The sequence below is a fragment of the Ylistrum balloti genome, unplaced genomic scaffold (genome assembly GCF_031769215.1).
Source record: "Ylistrum balloti isolate Yb309-2 unplaced genomic scaffold, AGI_CSIRO_Ybal_v1 Utg370998, whole genome shotgun sequence".
NCBI classification, from domain to species: domain Eukaryota; kingdom Metazoa; phylum Mollusca; class Bivalvia; order Pectinida; family Pectinidae; genus Ylistrum; species Ylistrum balloti.
The window spans coordinates 275,001-296,784 of NW_026782557.1; the positions used below are offsets into that span (position 1 = coordinate 275,001).

A 21,784-nucleotide genomic window follows, 5' to 3' on the forward strand; every position below is an offset into this window, starting at 1 on the left:
GACCATATTTTAACGATGGTAGTTTAAAAAACAACCTATTTACACTAAGAGCATTTTAAGGCCCACATTCTAAATATAAACCGCCCGATTTTCTATCCTATCCTGTAAATCGTCTTTCGGTCCTGTGCGGCACATTACGTTATGTGAAAAAATAAAAAATAAAAACAAAACAAAACCACAATATCTTTATTGGTTGTTTTTGTTCCATATGAAACTACAATATTTTTACTATGGTAATTTTAGAAACAAAATATTTACACTAAGAGCATTTTATTGTCCAAATCCTTCATATAAACCGTCCGATTTTCTGCCCGATTTCTGTCCGATTCTGCCCGATCATGTAAATCGTCTTTCGCGACACAGTACGTTAGTGAAGAAAATACAATATCTGTTTTGCTTTGGTCCATATGAAGCTGTAATATTTTATATGCGGTCTATAAGAAACAAAATAATTACACCAAAAAACAACGTAATACCCTAATTTTATACTGGATTCCGCCCGATCATGTTTTTCGGTATTGCGTGGCACAGTACGTTATGCCAGGGACGTATAATACAGAAACGTCCCTGGTTATGCGAAAACAAAAATAGAATATTTTTGCCATTTTTTGATAATATGAACCTATAATATTTAAACTATGGTCATTTAAAACCAAACTAATTACACTAAAACAATCTAATGCCCAAAATCAACATTTTAACAGCGCGATTCTACCGGAACCTGTAAATCGTCTTTCGGTCGTGCGCGACCAAAACAAATATTGGTGTTTTTGTATTTGTGTAGTACGTCTCCGTTTATCCTTGAAAAACTGTTTATAATGTTTAACGCATTTTGGCATTAAAACAAAAGAAATTCATGTAAATCATTAAAACAGAGCGATTTCGCCTCGATTCTGCCCGATCCTGCCCATTCCTGTAAATTGTCAAACCCCAAAAGAACTGTTTCCTGCCACCGATTTTTCACATCTTAAAATAGATCGGATTTCCCAAACATTAGTGTTCCGCCTGATGAAAAAAATTGTGTAAATCAACATTTGTGGTACGTGATAGACCATAAGATATAACGACTAGTCCTTCAAAATGTGTTATAGTGTAGGCAAACTGCACGCTGTAATTCAGGTAAGCAGAATGTTGACTAGTCTATATTTAGACAACTTCTACGAATGAAAAAGACTGAGGCTAGCGGGATTTTCTAAGAATAGTGTTCAATCTGGACGTGATGTCATAATAATGTGTTTAACTCGCGCTGCAACGCATCATTACGTGGGCATGTATCACTGAATGGTTTGACGAAATGACTTACAGTGTATATAATACGAGTATGCGTGCTTTAGTACTCAAGTACTGTCAATGATACGGGCTGATGTTATATATACAAACTCGTTTACCCATGGCATAGGTACTCCGAAGTCTGGTAAGATGAGAATCGTAGAAAACAAGAATCAGTTTGTTGATTGAAAGAATACACACACTTCATCTAAGATTGTTTGAGACCAGAACAACATCTTTAAGTGCCATGACCTACAATTGAGCTTCCTTGAAGGACATATTCAATAAGGGATAGGTAATTGTGTTAAACAAACAGGGTATATATAGTGTTGAATACAGTCTCTGTAGCTTAGGTGGTGAAGCATGCTTCTTTGGCTTAGTTGTTAGAGTTGGTCTATTACCACACAAAAGGCACAGATGTGATTCCTCGTGAATTCACTTGATGCACAGGAATGTGTTTTCCCTGTTTGTTCACACATGTTTATCTCTTTGTAAATCTTCAGCAAAGAAATTTGATTGTGCTAACTTTTGTGACAAACAAATTCTCGATCTTTTGATATGTTTAAAAGAAAATGTTTGTGTTCTTTATGACCGAAACATACTGGCCAAAACTCCCTACATAGGATTTAAACTCCTGATTTTTAACCCCTGAGATTCATACTTGCTATAATTCTCATGAGGGAGAAAGATAGGATTAACTTGAATAATTGACAATAATTAGGTAATTAGGCTGTGTACTCACTTAGCTAGGCCTTGATTATGTGGCCAGGTGGTCAGCCTTACTGATTTGACAAATGTGGCAAGGTGACTTGTGACCTGCCTAGTGGTATCTCTGAAATCCATACAAGTGGGAGGCAGTGCTGGGAAAAGAAAATCATGAAACTCCCTTCTGAATCGGGAAGTTGGCAGGTATGGATATTGACATTTTCAACCTAAAAATAACTAGCTAAGCTTCTAGTGATTTTTTAAGACCCAGCAATTTTATTTGAATGAACAACAACATGATGCTACCCACATGTGTTACTTACTGGAGGGTATATGTACACCCATTTTATTTATGCTTTTAGTTTTGAGCCTGTAAAATTAAAGCTCCTCACCGAAAACTTTAAAAAAGGTTAAAGTATGAATGAGTTCTCAAAATTTCAGTGAGTCACACAGGAAAAGCCTTAGGGCAGGACTAAAATATTTGAGTCCCTAAAGTCATTGACCACCCTATATTTTATACCACTTTTAGCCAGAACTATGGAGAATGAAGAGTAATTTTCATTATGACATGTAATTTTCAGGTGTTTTAATTTATTAGTATTATTTTTGTTATGAAAAGGAGATTCGCTCTCACTGAATGTGAAATGGCTCTGGTCAAGCCAGTCAGTGCCAAGACCACATTAACACAATGTGAAAGTGAATAGAAACTAAGTAAGTAAGATTAAATAGTGACTGAGCAGAGGGGTGCTAAAATGATTTCTGTCATAAACAAATACAAACTAATGGCAGAAAAGTCTCAACTGTGCCTAGTTTCTTATTCTTCAGTATCAACACCACTGGTAAATAGGTAGGGTCTAACTGCTATATACTGCTTGATTAATGAGGACCTGTCTTTAACATAACTGGTAGATTTTAGATGAATAAGTCTGAAGTTCCAGGCTGGGTCTAATCCCTAGTTATTGATAAATTAGTAACTTCTGTTACACTGATACAAGGGACTCACGAAGGACAACTTCTCATTACTTTTGCTGTTACTCCTGGTAAACAATCTATTCCCCATGTACCACTGTACATTAGGGAACTTCAACCCTTCAAATCTTTGATTATTGAATCACAGATTCCAGTTTAATCGGTATAGATTGATTATTAAACATATTGATGTTTGTCATTCATGTTTACAGCATCTATTTTAGATAAATTTGGATCTTAACACAGTAAAGTGTTTCTTATATAATACATGTACATATTAGTGTCTATGAGTAATAGAATCTTACACCCCAGTGTTTTATAGACAGGGATATCTCAAACTGAGGGGTATTTTTTCGTGACAAGCCTCGAGCTATAAACTTTGAAAAAAGTACCCCTTGGTTTGAGATATCCCTACCTATAAAACACGGGTGTAAAATTCTATTAATCTTTCCCTACTCAAAACAAGGATAACGCTGTGAAGTATGGGAGAAAACTGAATCATGTTTTATATATTTGTGTGTTTATGACAGTATTTTCATAGTCAGATCTTTGTAGATGAATGTTTGACCAATTTAAAACAAGTATTTTATGCTGTAGGTTGACCAGTGAACACAACAATATGTAACAAGATTGGCATAGAAATTGGGATATCTCGACTTACCAACATGGCTGATCCACTATCATATGCTGAAGCCATGTGAGTGTTTATTGTACAGAATGAAATTGATGCATGATGTTGGTTACCTAGTTTTATTTCAATGGTTTTTATCTGTCAGTCACAATGTAATGAACAAAAAAAAAAAAGAAGAAAAAACTAAGAGATATAAAGAAGGTAGTCTCTATTCAACAATTAGAGGTTGAATGGAGAGGAAAATGTTAGGAAATGGAAAGTGGAAAAGACTGAGACACATGATATCTTTTTTTTTTTGTAATTCATTTATTTTTCGACAAGGTTTTACATATTACACAATATACAAGAGAGAGAGAGAGAGACATGATATCATAAAAGATTTGTTGATTGATCAAGATAAGGAAGTTATCTGGAGGTGTGAGAAGGCTTGTATTACTTAATAGTATGGAAGGAAATCAGTGATGATCAGTAAAATCATACAATTTGTCAGAAAAAGATGAAATTTTGTTTTCACATTACTTTAAATGATAGAAATTTATTTTGATTTGGAGGCATCTTGACAAACTGCTACTTCTTCTCTAAATCCAAACTGAAACCATAATATATTAAAAACTTGGATATTTCAATACATTTCAATAGCAACCCAAATTAAGATGCTTTGTTTTTTCCTATTTCTAGTCATAATAAGGCTTGGGTTCCTTACATACTAGTAATGTTTCTATTACATGAGGAGGTTAACAGGAGGTGAGAGCACTAATTTCTATTACATGGGGAGGTTTACAGGAGGTGTGAGCACTAATTTCTATTACATGGGGAGGTTTACAGGAGGTGTGAGCACTAATTTCTATTACATGAGGAGGTTTACAGGAGGTGTGAGCACTAATTTCTATTACATGGGGAGGTTTACAGGAGGTGTGAACACTAATTTCTATTACATGAGGAGGTTTACAGGAGGTGTGAGCACTAATTTCTATTACATGGGGAGGTTAACAGGAGGTGTGAGCACTAATTTCTGTTACATGGGGAGGTTTACAGGAGGTGTGAACACTAATTTCTATTACATGAGGAGGTTTACAGGAGGTGTGAGCACTAATTTCTATTACATGGAGAGGTTTACAGGAGGTGTGAGCACTAATTTCTATTACATGGGGAGGTTTACAGGAGGTGTGAGCACTAATTTCTATTACATGGAGAGGTTAACAGGAGGTGTGAACACTAATTTCTATTACATGGGGAGGTTTACAGGAGGTGTGAGCACTAATTTCTATTACATGGGGAGGTTGACAGGAGGTGTGAGCACTAATTTCTATTACATGGGGAGGTTAACAGGAGGTGTGAGCACTAATTTCTATTACATGGGGCGGTTAACAGGAGGTGTGAGCACTACTTTCTATTACATGGGGAGGTTGACAGGAGGTGTGAGCACTAATTTCTATTACATGAGGAGGTTTACAGGAGGTGTGAACACTAATTTCTATTACATGGGGAGGTTAAAAGGAGGTGTGAGAAAGTTTGGTTCACCTGTATACTAGTGATAATTTTTTGCATAGATGGAGGTTAACAGGAGTTGGAAGAAAGCTTTTAACACTTATATACTTTTCTTTACAGGCAGAGGTTGGCAGGAGGTGGGAGAAGGCTTGGTGTCAACTTTTCTGGAGCTGTTAGACATGGTGAAGTATCTAAACTATTAATGATGTGTATATTCTGTTTAGAAAACTGGGTGTATTGTGGAGACAATGTTAGATCTTCAAATGCTAATGACAGAAGGAAGAGTTAGGGCCCTTTGTTTCCATATACCATATTTTCCAGATTAATGGCTGCTGCTGTTTTTCTTGGTGGTCAGGCGTACGGCGAATCTGCCAGTGCAGCTTATATGTGTATGAAAAAAAATGGACAGAATGAAAAAAAAAAAAAAGCCCATCGTCTGGAGATTGGTTCTGGACCGTTATGTTTATCGGAGTGGTCATTTTGTCAAGGCGTATCACATGCACTATTGACCTGCATGACCTTGCACCATGATAATTTTGTAGCATGTCATGCTTCCAGGAAGAATAGAAAATAGTAATTTAAACCAAGAATACCAGTACACAAGTAACAAGTTTTTTTACAAGTACCTGTCCATCACGTGTTTGTGACTGAAACAGATTGTCTAGAATCGTCAATTGCAACCATGTACAGGATGATTTTAAGATTGAAGTAAAGATAACATTCTCAGGGATTTAATTAATCATACATTTGAATATGAATCACAATAATATCTTCTGAACTTTCATGGTTGCTTCTGAAGCCATAGCGGAAGTAAACTATAGCCTTTTGCATCATGGGATTGATAGGTCATTGGGGCAAATGCTTGTTTACAATAAGAATGGCTTCATGTAATTTACAAGAAATAATATGGAACTCTAAGAATTTTGTCAGCATGCAAGGGCCTTCACCACTGTTTAACAGTACAGACACCAATGGAGATAATCTTTGAAGGCTCCCAAGCTAAACAAGTTTTTGAAACACGTCAATGAAATATCTGTGTATAATTCATTTGCAAACATTTATATTCAGATGACAATCTTGATAAATAGGCTTCCTTTGGCTGTTATATCAACAAACTATGGTTAACATAATGATAACCACATTGTAAGGAAGAGTGTGACTTATATTCCGCTGCAGCTGATATATGGATCATATAGAATAATTTGCTAAAAATCAGCCCAGTGGCTTATACTCAGGTGCAGTTTATAGGCCGTAGAATATGGTATATCATATAATTTGATGCATACATGTTAAAGAAACAGAAAGCTATTTGAGCTTGCATTAAGTCTAATTCTATTAATAGATTTGTGTGTAAATCATAATCGTTTTGAAATCAGACTTATGATATAGTTATGAAAGTCACTGTAAAAACTTGTATATATATCATAAATCTGAAGAAAACGCTTTGTTATAAAGTAATAGTTTCATTAATTACAGCTATGTTTTCCTCTGTGAACCATTTTGAAAAAGGGAAAACATTTTTTGTGATATGTGGTACTAATAGACACTTGCAATTGTACAACTACCAACGTTACAAATATATAAAAAAATAACAAATTTTATGAGGCAACAATTTGATGCAGTTCATTTTACAAAAATCATTAACAGCAGTTTTTCATGTAAAACTTATCATTTGTTATACAAAGTCAGATTTTGGAATTGTTTCAGTCTGATTTCTGTTGTAGCTTTGTTCCATATATATATAAATATGGAATATCAGTGAACTAATCATTATTGTTTGGTAATGGTTCAGTTTTACCTAATTGGTTTGTAGCATACTTTTTATTGTACAGGGATGTGTTTTTATTGTAGTGTACAGAGGCCTTAAGTACACCTATTTGTAGCAGTCTATAAAGCCTGCTGCTTCACGGTGTGGTTTACAATGTTTTAATATTTCGATATTTAAGAGTTATTGATTTTCTTTGAATTTGTAGATGGGGTTATGACGCAAGAGACATGGATACATATAGCCAACAGCGAGTCAAAAACCGGTCAGTATTGTGAACAAAATACTAATCTCATGCTCGTCTCTCATGTGTGTATAACACAAAAACCGGTCAGTATTGTGAACAAAATACTAATCTCATGCTCGTCTCTCATGTGTGTATAACACAAAAACCGGTCAGTATTGTGAACAAAATACTAATCTCATGCTCGTCTCTCATGTGTGTATAACACAAAAACCTGTCAGTATTGTAAACAAAATATTAATCTCATGCTTGTCTCTCATGTGTGTATGATAGATGTATTTATATGTAATAGAAGAAATCTTCCAGGGGCCTGAGGGGTGGGGCCAAAAAGGACACAATGATGGAAATTGTAAAAATTTTGTTCTCAAATCCCAGGTATGGGAGCATCAATTACTCTTCATAGATGGAAAGGCATTCAGATGCTTTACCAATATTTCATGACCACAGGGTCTCACATTTCCCCCAGGGGAAGGGGTAATGTTTACTATAGTTCATATTGGAAAATTACATTTTTTAACATTATTTGTGTTTTTTTTATCAGAAATATTTCAAACCTGGTTATAATTATTAGCTTAAGATGAAATTTTAATGAGATGCACATATTGACCTCAATTAATCCCAAGGTGCTGTTGGGCATGGCCGAAAATGGGTCAAATTGACTAGAATTTCAAAAATCTTCTTCTCAGTACCCAAATAATGTAGAAATAAGTACTCTCCATGGATGGAAGTATCTTGCGATTATTCATGAAAATCGTGGAGGGGGTAAAATCTTCTGTATTTTATATAGGAAGATTACATTAGGGTATTTTCTTTCAGAAATAGTTCCAACATTTCTTTTATGAGTGTAAGCTGATAGTTTGATGAGATGCCTTGATTGACCGCCAGGGGATGATGGGTAGGGCTAAAAATGGGTCAAATTGACTGAATTCCAAAAATGTTCTACTCTTCCTGGATGGAAGATTTTGTATAGAAAAGTTCAAATCTTGAGTGTTATTTCTTTTTATTCAAACTTGGTTAGAAGCTTTAGCATGAGACAGAAGTTAATGTATACACAATTTACATTTGTTATCATGTGTACACGATAGTTAAAGTTATATTACATTTTTCTAAAGTAATAATTTCTATGAAATGTTACAAGAAGCATTGTGATTCAGGTGACTGTAACACCCTTTGACCTCTTGTTTTAATGATTTTGCTGGATGAGTTTTAAGATTACTGTTCTAATTTAGTGATCAAACCACTTTAAATAGTACACGTTTCATTGTATAAACTTATGGATGATTACAAAATGATTGCAAATACTTCTTCAGAGGCACAATGTTTTTCCATGTCCTAAATAATATCCTAAAAAGGAACTCATCTTGTATTCCTCACCCCAAGGGAGATAAATCCATCTTCAGTAAAAGTTTTACTTTGTATGGATTATCTGTAGAGGGTGAGGAATGAATGTAATAAATTAAGAGTTAAAGATTACGACGTTTTGTCTTACCAACATAAAATCATGTCAGTATCGTGGACAACAGACCTTCTATCTGTCTTACTAACTGAGATTTCATAACATATAACCCAAACATTAACATAATGGATTTTCTGTTATAAAATGTTTACACTGAAGTTCTGTTATTTGATCAGTATTTATGTTTCTTGACAGCACGTACCTTGACTATTCCAAAAGGACTGGGAATTGATACAATATTTGTGATTGACATCTCAGAAAGCATGCGAGGAAGGCCATATGAACAAGCTGTAAATGTTGTGCTAACATATCTAGATAGTAAGTCGGATTCAACATTTTATCTAAAAATAGTTGCTGTTTAGCTGTTGTTTTTGTGGCGACTTTTGTGATTTCCATATAAATCAAGAGTATTGTATTTTCATTCATTAAAATTTCGCAGTCTGGCATTAGATTAAATGGATATCACATCTTCACAAATAACCCATGTATTATATAAAAAAAAAAAATATATAAATAAGTGGGGAAAAAACCCCTAAGAACCAACATCCATTCTGGTGTAGATCAGGAAAAGTTCATTTTCTAGGTCCCAGTGGATCCCAAAGGGATGCAGGGCGCTCTTCAAATAGTTCAGACAAATCAAAATAGTAGGAAAAGCACAACGGTATTACTACACCTGGCCTCAGCTGTTGTGCTCTTCCTACTATTTTGATTTTTAAAAAAATATGTTTAAAACGTTTCATAACCTCGGCCATACCTAGATGTAACTCTTGATATTTCACGGATCCAATTTTCTGGAGCACATCAATGACCCGCGAAATAGGAAAAATATCATTCTATGAAAATATGTGGCTGTACGGTATATAAAAAATATCCACAGTTTGTTTCAAAAGATTTCATAAGAAGGTAATATAACAATTTTTGTAATTTTAATTAAATACAAATGTAAAGTTATTAATGATATATACTTTTTATCAGTATCATTGTTGTTGTAACTTATCACAGTTAAGTTACAGTATGACTAAATATCAGATATATTGCAGTGAAAATGACTGTATATATCCTGTACCCAGCAAGACACTTTTGTATTTGTATTGAGTCAGTTAAGCATTAAGAGAAAAAATCATTGCCCACTTAGTGCTTTGCAATTGTTGCTAAATCTGAAGTGGTTGTATTTGGTGTCATATATATGAATTCTAAGCTGACATTCATTCATGCCATACATAAAAATGCTGATTTCAAAAATTATATTTGGTCAAGTCATATATGTTTTATAGGAAACATGCATTTCATTTGTCTTAATTTCTTTGTGAATAACAGGTATTCCTATTTATTTTCGAGGCAATGTTTGATAAAAAATGTGATGTCAGGTGCACTGCTTTTGGAAAAAAGTTCAGTGATTGATAATAAAGTCTATGAAAGTCTATGATATTATGTTGGAATTTCTATCATATTGAAATATGCCCTACTTCCTGTCAAGCATTTTACTTAAGATTACAGGATAAATCTCAGGACCAGTTACTAATTAGCAATAACAACATTTATTCATGCTACAGTTATTGAGAATGTCAATAAGAAGCATCGTCTGAGTGAAAGTGTCGCCTTGGTGACTGTTGGACACAAGACAGAAGTGCTGCATCATCTGACATGTGATTATTGGGCGCTGAGGACTAGTCTAGGTAGGTTTCCCTTACAGGATGGAGTTTCATATCTCATATCTTATATGGATTTTTCTTGTGTATGAAGAATTTATATATATATACCAACATCTAAATATGTGTATTGGAAACTTAGATAATTTTTCAAGAAAATTTCAAATCATCTAATTGAAGTAGCAATATCTTCACCATTGTATGTTATCATCAAGCACTTCAACAGATGAAATTTTAATAATCACCAGTAAAAGATTCTAAAATATTAAAGATCAAGTTAATTTTTAAGATACAAAGGGGTATCATGTTAAACCTGCCTCAGTAATTTTAGATGCTACTTGTAGTTGTTAATTCTTTATCACTGCTTTAACCAGTGTGTCCTCTAATATACAACTTCTTGATAAAAGTTTTCTGCAAAGTCAAGATCCACCATCTAACAACTAAGGAGCTCTGTGTGATGTAGACAGTAAATAATGTAATCTAATACTCCTGTGTGATGTAGACAGTAAATAATGTAATCTATTACTCCTGTGTGATGTAGACAGTGAATAATATAATCTATTACTCCTGTGTGATGTAGACAGCGAATAATATAATCTATTACTCCTGTGTGATGTAGACAGTGAATAATATAATCTATTACTCCTGTGTGATGTAGACAGTAAATAATGTAATCTATTACTCCTGTGTGATGTAGACAGTGAATAATATAATCTATTACTCCTGTGTGATGTAGACAGTGAATAATATAATCTATTATTCCTGTGTGATGTAGACAGTAAATAATATAATCTATTACTCCTGTGTGATGTAGACAGCGAATAATATAATCTATTACTCCTGTGTGATGTAGACAGCGAATAATATAATCTATTACTCCTGTGTGATGTAGACAGTAAATAATATAATCTGTTACTCCTGTGTGATGTAGACAGCGAATAATATAATCTATTACTCCTGTGTGATGTAGACAGCGAATAATATAATCTATTACTCCTGTGTGATGTAGACAGTAAATAATATAATCTGTTACTCCTGTGTGATGTAGACAGCGAATGATATAATCTATTACTCCTGTGTGATGTAGACAGCGAATAATATAATCTATTACTCCTGTGTGATGTAGACAGTAAATAATATAATCTATTACTCCTGTGTGATGTAGACAGTAAATAATATAATTTATTACTACTGTGTGATGTAGACAGTGAATAATCTAATATGTTACTCCTGTGTGATGTAGACAGCGAATAATATAATCTATTATTCCTGTGTGATGTAGACAGTAAATAATATAATCTATTACTCCTGTGTGATGTAGACAGCGAATAATATAATCTATTACTCCTGTGTGATGTAGACAGTAAATAATATAATCTATTACTCCTGTGTGATGTAGACAGTAAATAATATAATCTATTACTCCTGTGTGATGTAGACAGCGAATGATATAATCTATTACTCCTGTGTGATGTAGACAGTGAATAATATAATCTATTACTCCTGTGTGATGTAGACAGCGAATAATATAATCTATTACTCCTGTGTGATGTTGACAGTGAATGAATAATGTAATCTATTACTCCTGTGTGATGTAGACAGTAAATAATGTAATCTATTACTCCTGTGTGATGTAGACAGTGAATAATATAATCTATTACTCCTGTGTGATGTAGACAGCGAATAATATAATCTATTACTCCTGTGTGATGTAGACAGTAAATAATATAATCTATTTCTCCTGTTTGATGTAGACAGTGAATGATGTAATCTATTACTCCTGTGTGATGTAGACAGTGAATAATATAATCTATTACTCCTGTGTGATGTAGACAGTGAATAATATAATCTATTACTCCTGTGTGATGTAGACAGCGAATAATATAATCTATTACTCCTGTGTGATGTAGACAGCGAATAATATAATCTATTACTCCTGTGTGATGTAGACAGTAAATAATATAATCTATTACTCCTGTGTGATGTAGTTGACAGTAAATAATATAATCTATTACTCCTGTGTGATGTAGACAGCGAATGTAATCTATTACTCCTGTGTGATGTAGACAGTGAATAATATAATCTATTACTCCTGTGTGATGTAGACAGCGAATGATATAATCTATTACTCCTGTGTGATGTTGACAGTAAATAATATAATCTATTACTCCTGTGTGATGTAGACAGCGAATGATATAATCTATTACTCCTGTGTGATGTAGACAGTGAATAATATAATCTATTACTCCTGTGTGATGTAGACAGTAAATAATATAATCTATTTCTCCTGTTTGATGTAGACAGTGTATAATATAATCTATTATTCCTGTGTGATGTAGACAGTAAATAATATAATATGTTTATCCTGTGATGATTGTTGAGTTTTCCAAGGATAATGTGTGGATACCCCTGAACAGGGTAAAATAAAGTTTTGAATTCTCTAATACATGATAAAGGCTGTAGTTAACAACTCCTATTATTACAGGTTCAATACAAGTGGGAGGACGTACTCCAATGATTGCTGGTCTCTTCATGGCTTTGTCTGCTATTAATGGCCGTGGTAAGTACACATATTTTCTTTGCTATAAGAATATAAAAACTCTTTCATATTTACAATAAACTTGAAGCAATTTCTGTATCTTGACATCTGTATGAAGTATGAATTATGAATTATTTTCAGAGTCTGATAAGATTTTGACATATATTTTCTATTCATTACAGGTTCAATCTCGGTGATGAACGGTTGTCATGTCTACCCGAGAATAATCCTATTGACAGATTCAATGTTTACAGATTCTGATTGTACAACAGGCCCAGATAGCAGCATGTATGAACAACAGGAGGTAGGATAGTCAGTGTTAACCTGACTCTGGTATAATGGCTGATAGTTCTGTTGTACAAGAGGTAGGCTAGCTGTGTCAGTGTTAACCTGACTCTGGTATAATGGCTGATAGTTCTGTTGTACAAGAGGTAGGCTAGCTGTGTCAGTGTTAACCTGACTCTGGTATAATGGCTGAGAGTTCTGTTGTACAAGAGGTAGGCTAGCTGTGTCAGTGTTAACCTGACTCTGGTATAATGGCTGATAGTTCTGTTGTACAAGAGGTAGGCTAGCTGTGTCAGTGTTAACCTGACTCTGGTATAATGGCTGAGAGTTCTGTTGTACAAGAGGTAGGCTAGCTGTGTCAGGGTTAACCTGACTCTGGTATAATGGCTGAGAGTTCTGTTGTACAAGAGGTAGGCTAGCCATGTCAGTGTTAACCTGACTCTGGTATAATGGCTGAGAGTTCTGTTGTACAAGAGGTAGGCTAGCCAAGTCAGTGTTAACCTGACTCTGGTATAATGGCTGAGAGTTCTGTTGTACAAGAGGTAGGCTAGCTGTGTCAGGGTTAACCTGACTCTGGTATAATGGCTGAGAGTTCTGTTGTACAAGAGGTAGGCTAGCTGTGTCAGTGTTAACCTGACTCTGGTATAATGGCTGAGAGTTCTGTTGTACAAGAGGTAGGCTAGCTGTGTCAGTGTTAACCTGACTCTGGTATAATGGCTGAGAGTTCTGTTGTACAAGAGGTAGGCTAGCTGTGTCAGTGTTAACCTGGCTCTGGTATAATGGCTGAGAGTTCTGTTGTACAAGAGGTAGGCTAGCTGTGTCAGTGTTAACCTGACTCTGGTATAATGGCTGAGGGTTCTGTTGTACAAGAGATAGGCTAGCTGTGTCAGTGTTAACCTGACTCTGGTATAATGGCTGAGGCTTCTATTTTACAAGAGGCATGCTAGCTGTGTCAGTGTTAACCTGGCTCTGGTATAATGGCTGAGGGTTCTATTTTATAAGAGGCAGACTAGCTGTGTCAGTGAGATGGTTTTGATCAGTATTTTTTAGGTTTAGGTTGGTTTAAAATCCAAGATAGCTGCCATCTTTAAAATTCTTCTCTCTCATCAGTTTCATTGATGTAAATGGGCAGAAAATTTCTGGGATGTTAAGGAATGGAGGCAGACAATATATTCTTATTTTTTGGCTTGATGAAAAAATTATACACGACAGCCATGTTGTGGATTTTGATAATATAAGTGCACAAGCATGGTCTTTAGCTCACCTGGCACAAAGTGAGCTAATGCCTTGGTGTAGCATCTGGCTTCAACTATTTCATTTTAATAACTTCCTCTCAATAACCATTGAATCATATGTTTTAACTTTGACTTATGTTGAAGGTCATAGGGGTCAAATTTATTAAAACCTGTAAAAAAAACTTCTTCTCATGAACTAAAAAGCTTAGAGGCATGATATTTGACTGGTATTTTCTTCGATGAAGCCTGACAAAGTTTGTAAAAAAATATTTACCTTGACTTATGGTCAAGGTCACAGGGATTATATTTGTTAGAACTTTCAGTAGATGTCTTCTCATGAATCATAAGGCCTGGAGGCATGATATATTGCTGGTATGTTTCTAGGATGAAGCCTGACAAAGTTTAAAAAAGGGATGACCTTGACCCTTATTCATGGTCACAGGGGTTAAATTACTTGAAGCCTTAAAACAACTTCTGACTAACAAATAGGTGCAGAAATATGGTGTTCATCTGATAGATTGCTTGAATAAAGCTCAACAATGTTTGTGAAATGAAATGATGAACATTGAATACCAGGTGAGCGATGCAAGCCCATTGGACCTCTTGTTATTCATCACATTTCATCTGTCTTCAGGTGTTGCCTGCCATCTACGATCATTGTGTACCATGCATGATGGCTACCATTGCTGCCATATTAAAAAAAACACACATTTCAGACTTTTTCTGCAGTTTATATGGTGCTAATGCACTGAAAAATTTGTGAGGATGTTAATGAATAGGAGGCTTACCATGTCTTCTTATTTATGGCCAAAGTTCAACATGTCAGCTCTTGTCTAAAATGATCCAGAAATAGTTTTGTCGAAGTCTTCTTAATTTTTGAGTCTCCAAAACCGAATTTGGTAGTCATCTTGAAAATCATATTTTACACTTCATTTTTAGTTCCATTTTTGCCATTGAGCTGCAAAATAAAAGAATGTAGAGAAATATAATTGAATGATGTTGTTTTTGTTATCTTAGTGGCTAGAATATCAGAAATACTTGGTATCGTAATCACAGGCCTTTTAAAGCCCTTGGCCTTCTTGTTCATATCCCTAGATTGATGAAACTATTTATTCATTTATTTCTGGGTTATTTATTCATATATAATTGATGAAATATGTATTTATTGATATATAAATGATGAAATATCTATTTATTGATATATGATTGATGAAATATGTATTTATTCATATATAATTGATGAAATATGTATTTATTGATATATAAATGATGAAATATCTATTTATTGATATATGATTGATGAAATATGTATTTATTGATATATAATTGATGAAATATTTATTTATCAATGTATAATTGATGAAATATTTATTTATTAATGTATAATTGATGAAATATCTATTTATTCATATATAAATGATGTATGTATTTCTTCATATATAATTGATGAAATATTTATTTGTTAATAGATTGATGATGAGATATTAAATCTAGCAGTCAGACTTGGAGCAGAGCACCATAATATTCATTGTATAAATGTTGGTGATAAGGAAAACCCAGTAAGTGTTGATTACCTTAAAAGTGCAGTACTTGTTTTAACAGGGGCTCAATACATAGTACAGTAATGCATTTGTAACTCAACTCTCAGTCACTGTTAATTTTGATGTTGTTGTACACATAAATACTGTAATTAATCTAAAAAATAAAACCATTTTGGTGGAAGTATTTTAAAAAGAATATAAGCTTGAAACTTTGAAATCAGAAAACATTTCATATTCATTTTATTAAAATGCAAATTACAGCAATATTACTTAGGTAAGAATTGATCCTATCTATTTGAGACAAAGAGATTTAAATGGATATATCTTAAACTGAGATTCCATTTCATATGCATCAGTAATATACTTTTCAGGAGATACTGAGGAAATTAGCAGAAGTGTCAGATGGGAGTGTGACCAGTTATGATGCGGCAAGTGTGAAAAGCCTTGGCAGACACTTCAAGAACATGGCAAGTAGTTCTAGGGCCACCTTATTTTTAACTATTTCAACAGTGAAGTTTGGTAAGGCATGGCGTGCATATTCATAGAAATATTAAATATGCATATAATTAGCTTGTCTAGTCTTGAAGGAAGACTATGGCTCTAACTGTGAAATCAGTGGGAAGAGAAATCCAGATAAAGATAATTTGAGCAAATACAGATTCTTTGTATGCAGAGGTTTTACAGGAAAATGTTTGGAAAGGATATAAGTATTTGGATATTCAGTTGGATTGTCTGTTGACGACCTTGTACATATTAGTCAGACAAGAATCAGCTATCAGACAGACTACAGATAGCTATCAGTCTGTTGACAACCTTATACATATTAGTCAGACAAGAATCAGCCATCGGACAGACTACAGATAGCTATCAGTCTATTGACAACCTTATACATATTAGTCAGACAAGAATCAGCCATCAGACAGACTACAAATAACTGTTTGTTGACAACCTTGTACATATTAGTCAGACAAGAATCAGCCATCAGACAGACTACAGATAGCTATCAGTCTGTTGACAACCTTGTACATATTAGTCAGACAAGAATCAGCCATCAGACAGACTACAAATAACTGTTTGTTGACAACCTTGTACATATTAGTCAGACAAGAATCAGCCATCAGACAGACTACAGATAACTGTTTTTTGACAACCTTGTACATATTAGTCGGACAAGAATCAGCCATCAGACAGACTACAGACAACTGTTTTTTGACAACCTTGTACATATTAGTCAGACAAGAATCAGCCATCAGACAGACTACAGATAACTGTTTGTTGACAACCTTGTACATATTAGTCAGACAAGAATCAGCCATCAGACAGACTACAGATAACTGTTTTTTGACAACCTTGTACATATTAGTCAGACAAGAATCAGCCATCAGACAGACTACAGATAACTGTTTTTTGACAACCTTGTACATATTAGTCAGACAAGAATCAGCCATCAGGCAGACTACAGATAACTGTTTTTTGACAACATTGTACATATTAGTCAGACAAGAATCAGCCATCAGACAGACTACAGATAGCTATCAGTCTGTTGACAACCTTATACATATTAGTCAAACAAGAATCAGCCCAGCCATCAGACAGACTACAGATAACTGTTTTTTGACAACCTTGTACATATTAGTCAGACAAGAATCAGCCATCAGACAGACTACAGATAACTGTTTTTTGACAACCTTGTACATATTAGTCAGACAAGAATCAGCCATCAGACAGACTACAGATAACTGTTTTTTGACAACATTGTACATATTAGTCAGACAAGAATCAGCCATCAGACAGACTACAGATAGCTGTTTGTTGACAACCTTATACATATTAGTCAGACAAGAATCAGCCATCAGACAGACTACAAATAACTGTTTGTTGACAACCTTGTACATATTAGTCAGACAAGAATCAGCCATCAGACAGACTACAGATAACTGTTTTTTGACAACCTTGTACATATTAGTCAGACAAGAATCAGCCATCAGACAGACTACAGATAACTGTTTTTTGACAACCTTGTACATATTAGTCAGACAAGAATCAGCCATCAGACAGACTACAGATAACTGTTTTTTGACAACCTTGTACATATTAGTCAGACAAGAATCAGCCATCAGACAGACTACAGATAACTGTTTTTTGACAACCTTGTACATATTAGTCAGACAAGAATCAGCCATCAGACAGACTACAGATATAACTGTTTTTGACAACCTTGTACATATTAGTCAGACATCAGACAGACTACAGATAACTGTTTTTTGACAACCTTGTACATCAGACATCAGCCATCAGACAGACTACAGATAACTGTTTTTTGACAACCTTGTACATATTAGTCAGACAAGAATCAGCCATCAGACAGACTACAGATAGCTATCAGTCTGTTGACAACCTTATACATATTAGTCAGACAAGAATCAGCCATCAGACAGACTACAAATAGCTACTCAGTCTGTTGACAACATTGTACATATTAGTCAGACAAGAATACATATTCAGTCAGACAACCTTATACATATTAGTCAGACAAGAATCAGCCATCAGACAGACTACAGATAGCTAGACAACCTTATACATATTAGCAGACATCAGACAGACTACAGATAACTGTTTTTTGACAACCTTGCCATACAGATAACTGTTTTTTGACAACATTTACATATTAGTCAGACAAGAATCAGCCATCAGACAGACTACAGATAACTGTTTTTTGACAACCTTGTACATATTAGTCAGACAAGAATCAGCCATCAGACAGACTACAGATAGCTGTTTGTTGACAACCTTATACATATTAGTCAGACAAGAATCAGCCATCAGACAGACTACAGATAACTGTTTTTTGACAACCTTGTACATATTAGAATCAGCCATCAGACAGACTACAGATAACTGTTTTTTGACAAGCCATCAGCCAGACAGACTACAGATAACTGTTTTTTGACAACCTTGTACATATTAGTCAGACAAGAATCAGCCATCAGACAGACTACAGATAACTGTTTTTGACAACCTTGTACATATTAGTCAGACAAGAATCAGCCATCAGACAGACTACAGATAACTGTTTTTTGACAACCTTGTACATATTAGTCAGACAAGAATCAGCCATCAGACAGACTACAGATAACTGTTTTTTGACAACCTTGTACATATTAGTCAGACAAGAATCAGCCATCAGACAGACTACAGATAACTGTTTTTTGACAACCTTGTACATATTAGTCAGACAAGAATCAGCCATCAGGCAGACTACAGATAACTGTTTTTTGACAACATTGTACATATTAGTCAGACAAGAATCAGCCATCAGACAACTACAGATAGCTATCAGTCTGTTGACAACCTTATACATATTAGTCAGACAAGAATCAGCCATCAGACAGACTACAGATAACTGTTTTTTGACAACCTTGTACATATTAGTCAGACAAGAATCAGCCATCAGACAGACTACAGATAACTGTTTTTTGACAACATTGTACATATTAGTCAGACAAGAATCAGCCATCAGACAGACTACAGATAGCTGTTTGTTGACAACCTTATACATATTAGTCAGACAAGAATCAGCCATCAGACAGACTACAAATAACTGTTTGTTGACAACATTGTACATATTAGTCAGACAAGAATCAGCCATCAGACAGACTACAGATAGCTATCAGTCTGTTGACAACCTTATACATATTAGTCAGACAAGAATCAGCCATCAGACAGACTACAGATAACTGTTTTTTGACAACCTTGTACATATTAGTCAGACAAGAATCAGCCATCAGACAGACTACAGATAACTGTTTTTTGACAACATTGTACATATTAGTCAGACAAGAATCAGCCATCAGACAGACTACAGATAGCTGTTTGTTGACAACCTTATACATATTAGTCAGACAAGAATCAGCCATCAGACAGACTACAAATAACTGTTTGTTGACAACCTTGTACATATTAGTCAGACAAGAATCAGCCATCAGACAGACTACAGATAACTGTTTTTTGACAACCTTGTACATATTAGTCGGACAAGAATCAGCCATCAGACAGACTACAGACAACTGTTTTTTGACAACCTTGTACATATTAGTCAGACAAGAATCAGCCATCAGACAGACTACAGATAACTGTTTTTTGACAACCTTGTACATATTAGTCAGACAAGAATCAGCCATCAGACAGACTACAGATAACTGTTTTTTGACAACCTTGTACATATTAGTCAGACAAGAATCAGCCATCAGACAGACTACAAATAACTGTTTGTTGACAACCTTGTACATATTAGTCAGACAAGAATCAGCCATCAGACAGACTACAGATAGCTATCAGTCTATTGACAACCTTATACATATTAGTCAGACAAGAATCAGCCATCAGACAGACTACAGATAGCTATCAGTCTGTTGACAACCTTATACATATTAGTCAGACAAGAATCAGCCATCAGACAGACTACAAATAACTGTTTGTTGACAACATTGTACATATTAGTCAGACAAGAATCAGCCATCAGACAGACTACAGATAGCTATCAGTCTGTTGACAACCTTATACATATTAGTCAGACAAGAATCAGACATCAGACAGACTACAGATAGCTATCAGTCTGTTGACAACATTGTACATATTAGTCAGACAAGAATCAGCCATCAGACAGACTACAGATAGCTATCAGTCTATTGACAACCTTATACATATTAGTCAGACAAGAATCAGCCATCAGACAGACTACAGATAACTGTTTTTTGACAACCTTGTACATATTAGTCAGACAAGAATCAGCCATCAGACAGACTACAGATAACTGTTTTTTGACAACATTGTACATATTAGTCAGACAAGAATCAGCCATCAGACAGACTACAGATAGCTGTTTGTTGACAACCTTATACATATTAGTCAGACAAGAATCAGCCATCAGACAGACTACAAATAACTGTTTGTTGACAACCTTGTACATATAAGTCAGACAAGAATCAGCCATCAGACAGACTACAGATAACTGTTTTTTGACAACCTTGTACATATTAGTCAGACAAGAATCAGCCATCAGACAGACTACAGATAACTGTTTTTTGACAACCTTGTACATATTAGTCAGACAAGAATCAGCCATCAGACAGACTACAGATAACTGTTTTTTGACAACCTTGTACATATTAGTCAGACAAGAATCAGCCATCAGGCAGACTACAGATAACTGTTTTTTGACAACATTGTACATATTAGTCAGACAAGAATCAGCCATCAGACAGACTACAGATAGCTATCAGTCTGTTGACAACCTTATACATATTAGTCAGACAAGAATCAGCCATCAGACAGACTACAGATAACTGTTTTTTGACAACCTTGTACATATTAGTCAGACAAGAATCAGCCATCAGACAGACTACAGATAACTGTTTTTTGACAACATTGTACATATTAGTCAGACAAGAATCAGCCATCAGACAGACTACAGATAGCTGTTTGTTGACAACCTTATACATATTAGTCAGACAAGAATCAGCCATCAGACAGACTACAAATAACTGTTTGTTGACAACCTTGTACATATTAGTCAGACAAGAATCAGCCATCAGACAGACTACAGATAACTGTTTTTTGACAACCTTGTACATATTAGTCAGACAAGAATCAGCCATCAGACAGACTACAGATAACTGTTTTTTGACAACATTGTACATATTAGTCAGACAAGAATCAGCCATCAGACAGACTACAGATAACTGTTTTTTGACAACCTTGTACATATTATTAGCCATCAGACAGACTACAGATAGCTGTTTGTTGACAACCTTATACATATTAGTCAGACAAGAATCAGCCATCAGACAGACTACAAATAACTGTTTGTTGACAACCTTGTACTCAGACAGAATCAGCCATCAGACAGACTACAGATAGCTATCAGTTGACAACCTTATACATATTAGTCAGACAAGAATCAGCCATCAGACAGACTACAGATAGCTATCAGTCTGTTGACAACCTTA

General features: G+C 34.8%; 1 protein-coding gene and 1 pseudogene across 1 annotated transcript in view; one reads left to right on the forward strand and one right to left on the reverse strand.

The window, feature by feature from the left end:
* Positions 1-3,610, reverse strand: part of LOC132559925 (uncharacterized) — a 16,279-nt pseudogene extending 12,669 nt beyond the window's left edge.
* The window catches only part of LOC132559926 (uncharacterized), a 47,705-nt gene continuing 29,529 nt past the window's right edge, over positions 3,609-21,784 (forward strand). Inside the window, exons 1-9 of the mRNA XM_060224558.1 lie at positions 3,609-3,640; positions 5,183-5,244; positions 7,036-7,092; positions 8,723-8,845; positions 10,081-10,203; positions 12,662-12,736; positions 12,898-13,019; positions 15,705-15,794; positions 16,148-16,243. Coding sequence (XP_060080541.1) covers positions 3,609-3,640; positions 5,183-5,244; positions 7,036-7,092; positions 8,723-8,845; positions 10,081-10,203; positions 12,662-12,736; positions 12,898-13,019; positions 15,705-15,794; positions 16,148-16,243 — 780 coding nt within the window. The remainder of the gene's footprint in view (positions 3,641-5,182; positions 5,245-7,035; positions 7,093-8,722; positions 8,846-10,080; positions 10,204-12,661; positions 12,737-12,897; positions 13,020-15,704; positions 15,795-16,147; positions 16,244-21,784) is intronic.